Raw genomic sequence first — 1959 nt, 5'->3', positions numbered from 1 at the left:
TGCCTACCGATTGGAACCAAGACAAGAAGAAGAGCGAGTGGCGGTGTTCCAGATGACGAGGCAGATCGGCAGGATGGAGGGAATTCCATGGGAGTGTGCCCAACTCTGGCAATTTTTGATCGACATGGGATGTAATCAGACGGGTGCCGATGATTTTGGTGTTTATTTTTCTTATCAGCCTGCCCGGTAGAACAAAGCGGATAGGAGAGTGCGGCAAATGGAAGAGCCTGCTAAGTGAATCACCGCGATGGCTTTGGGCTAGAGTGAATAATGGATAGAAAATACAGAAAAAAAATTATGGAATATTGCAGAGTCCTGTGAGTGAATTATTGCCTATGTGAAGGCGGACGGCAGTCCTCGAGTTTCTACTTACGACCCCATGGTAGTATGTACCATTGTAGCCCAGTCTTTTGCAGTAGATGAGTTAACGAATACCTTGTAAGTGCGTGGATGTGTATAGGGGCATGTATATGTGGCTTGGACACTGTCACGAGCCAAGGGAGGTCAAAGAAAACACTGATGAGTGAGATAGCTTGTCATACTCGGCCCAGGACCGATTTCTGCACGCCCTGTTGTCTTCTTCACAATACAGAGCTTAGCTTCAAACTTTCTTCAACCTAAGCTTCTTTTAATAAATACAACGTATATATACAATTGATTATAGATAAAGCAGCCCTTACACTCCATAGCCTACAAAGTAATAAAACAGCTTGGTTACTACCAACGGGTAGCAATCCAACTTTACTATAGTATCTTCGAGTAGCTTCGCAGTCAACTCACCTGTGCATAGTGTCGTTCGAGTACCATGCGATATCAATCTCGTCAATCACTCTCCACTTGTCCACCAGCTCGGCCAACTAGCGATCCATCTTCTCGACTGCCAAAACCTCGGCGACCGTCCTGTACGCCGAGTTTACAGCCCCAATGATCCAAGAACGTCCCGTACTCAATGCATCGCCAGCAAAGTGCAGCCTTCCATGCGCTCCAGGCTGCATCAAATCCGGCATGACTGTGCTGAGATTCCCGGGGCCAAAGAGGGCGAGCGCGCCCCGGCGTTTTCGCCACGGTACCAGTTCCAGTGATGCGAGTCAACGTACTGCGATTTGAGGTACTAATACGTTATGTTGTGCATGGCTGCTAGCTTGCGGAGGGCAACGTCTACAATGTTCTGTTTCGCATCGCCGGAGCAGTAGGCGCCGAGACGAGCACTGTCCTGAGCCCATTTATACGAGGTTCCCGGGGCGTCCGGGGTGTTGATACCGTAGGAGGGATATACACACCGGCGGATAGGCAGGTCTGAGAAAGACTGTCCGCCTTTGAAGGGGCCCGAGGCGAGATGTTCCCACCTAAAAAGAGTAGTTAGCTGAGCTGGCAGGGCTAGTGCCAGATATCTAGGCTCTCGAACCATCTATTCCTGAGCCTTACGCTTAGTTTGTCGGCTGAGTCACAAAGAATCTTCCTAATAGCAAGCTTCTTTCGGTAATCGAGATTAAGGTCAGTCATATCCATGACTTGCATGGCTCCCAGGGGCACTGTGTTGATAACATGGCCGTAGGTTCTTGTCTCGGCGCCGTTGCCAGGTTTCTTGATGGCTGTGACGCGTTTGCCAGTCTCGACTGTCTGGTTGATAGTCCTGGCCATTCCGTGTGTGATGCGGTCCATGCCGCCTTCCAGTCAAAAGGAGCTTCACCAAAAATCCACTCTACGATAACAGCTTCCGAGAGTGACATGGTGTTGTAGTGGGTGGTGGTCTCATTGACCGTCTCAATCCAGTCGATCTGTTGAGAAGAGTAGCCCTTGGTGGCCAGATACTGTCGCACGGAAATCTGGTCATATTGCATCAATTTCTTGAACCCGCTCTAATCTCAAAATTCACTTCCAACGAGTGAACCAGGTCGCTGACCGCAGCACTAAATATGGCGCCAGGGGACATGTCGGCGAAGGCATTGTTTTGGATGG

At 49.7% G+C, this 1959-nt stretch overlaps 1 protein-coding gene across 1 annotated transcript; it reads right to left on the bottom strand.

The window, feature by feature from the left end:
• Nucleotides 1-1111: 1111 nt before the first annotated feature.
• J3458_013215 (uncharacterized protein) lies at nucleotides 1112-1662 on the bottom strand (the record flags this gene model as incomplete). The annotated part of the gene is made up of 2 exons (XM_066120310.1): nucleotides 1112-1346; nucleotides 1406-1662. The coding sequence occupies 2 exons, from the start codon at nucleotides 1660-1662 to the stop codon at nucleotides 1112-1114; spliced, it is 492 nt and encodes a 163-aa protein (XP_065974597.1).
• Nucleotides 1663-1959: the final 297 nt, after the last annotated feature.

The sequence above is a fragment of the Metarhizium acridum genome, assembly GCF_019434415.1.
Source record: "Metarhizium acridum strain ARSEF 324 chromosome Unknown scaffold_276, whole genome shotgun sequence".
Lineage (NCBI taxonomy): Eukaryota > Fungi > Ascomycota > Sordariomycetes > Hypocreales > Clavicipitaceae > Metarhizium > Metarhizium acridum.
The sequence above is the reverse complement of the archived record's forward strand: the minus strand, read 5'-3'. Positions and strand labels throughout refer to the sequence as shown.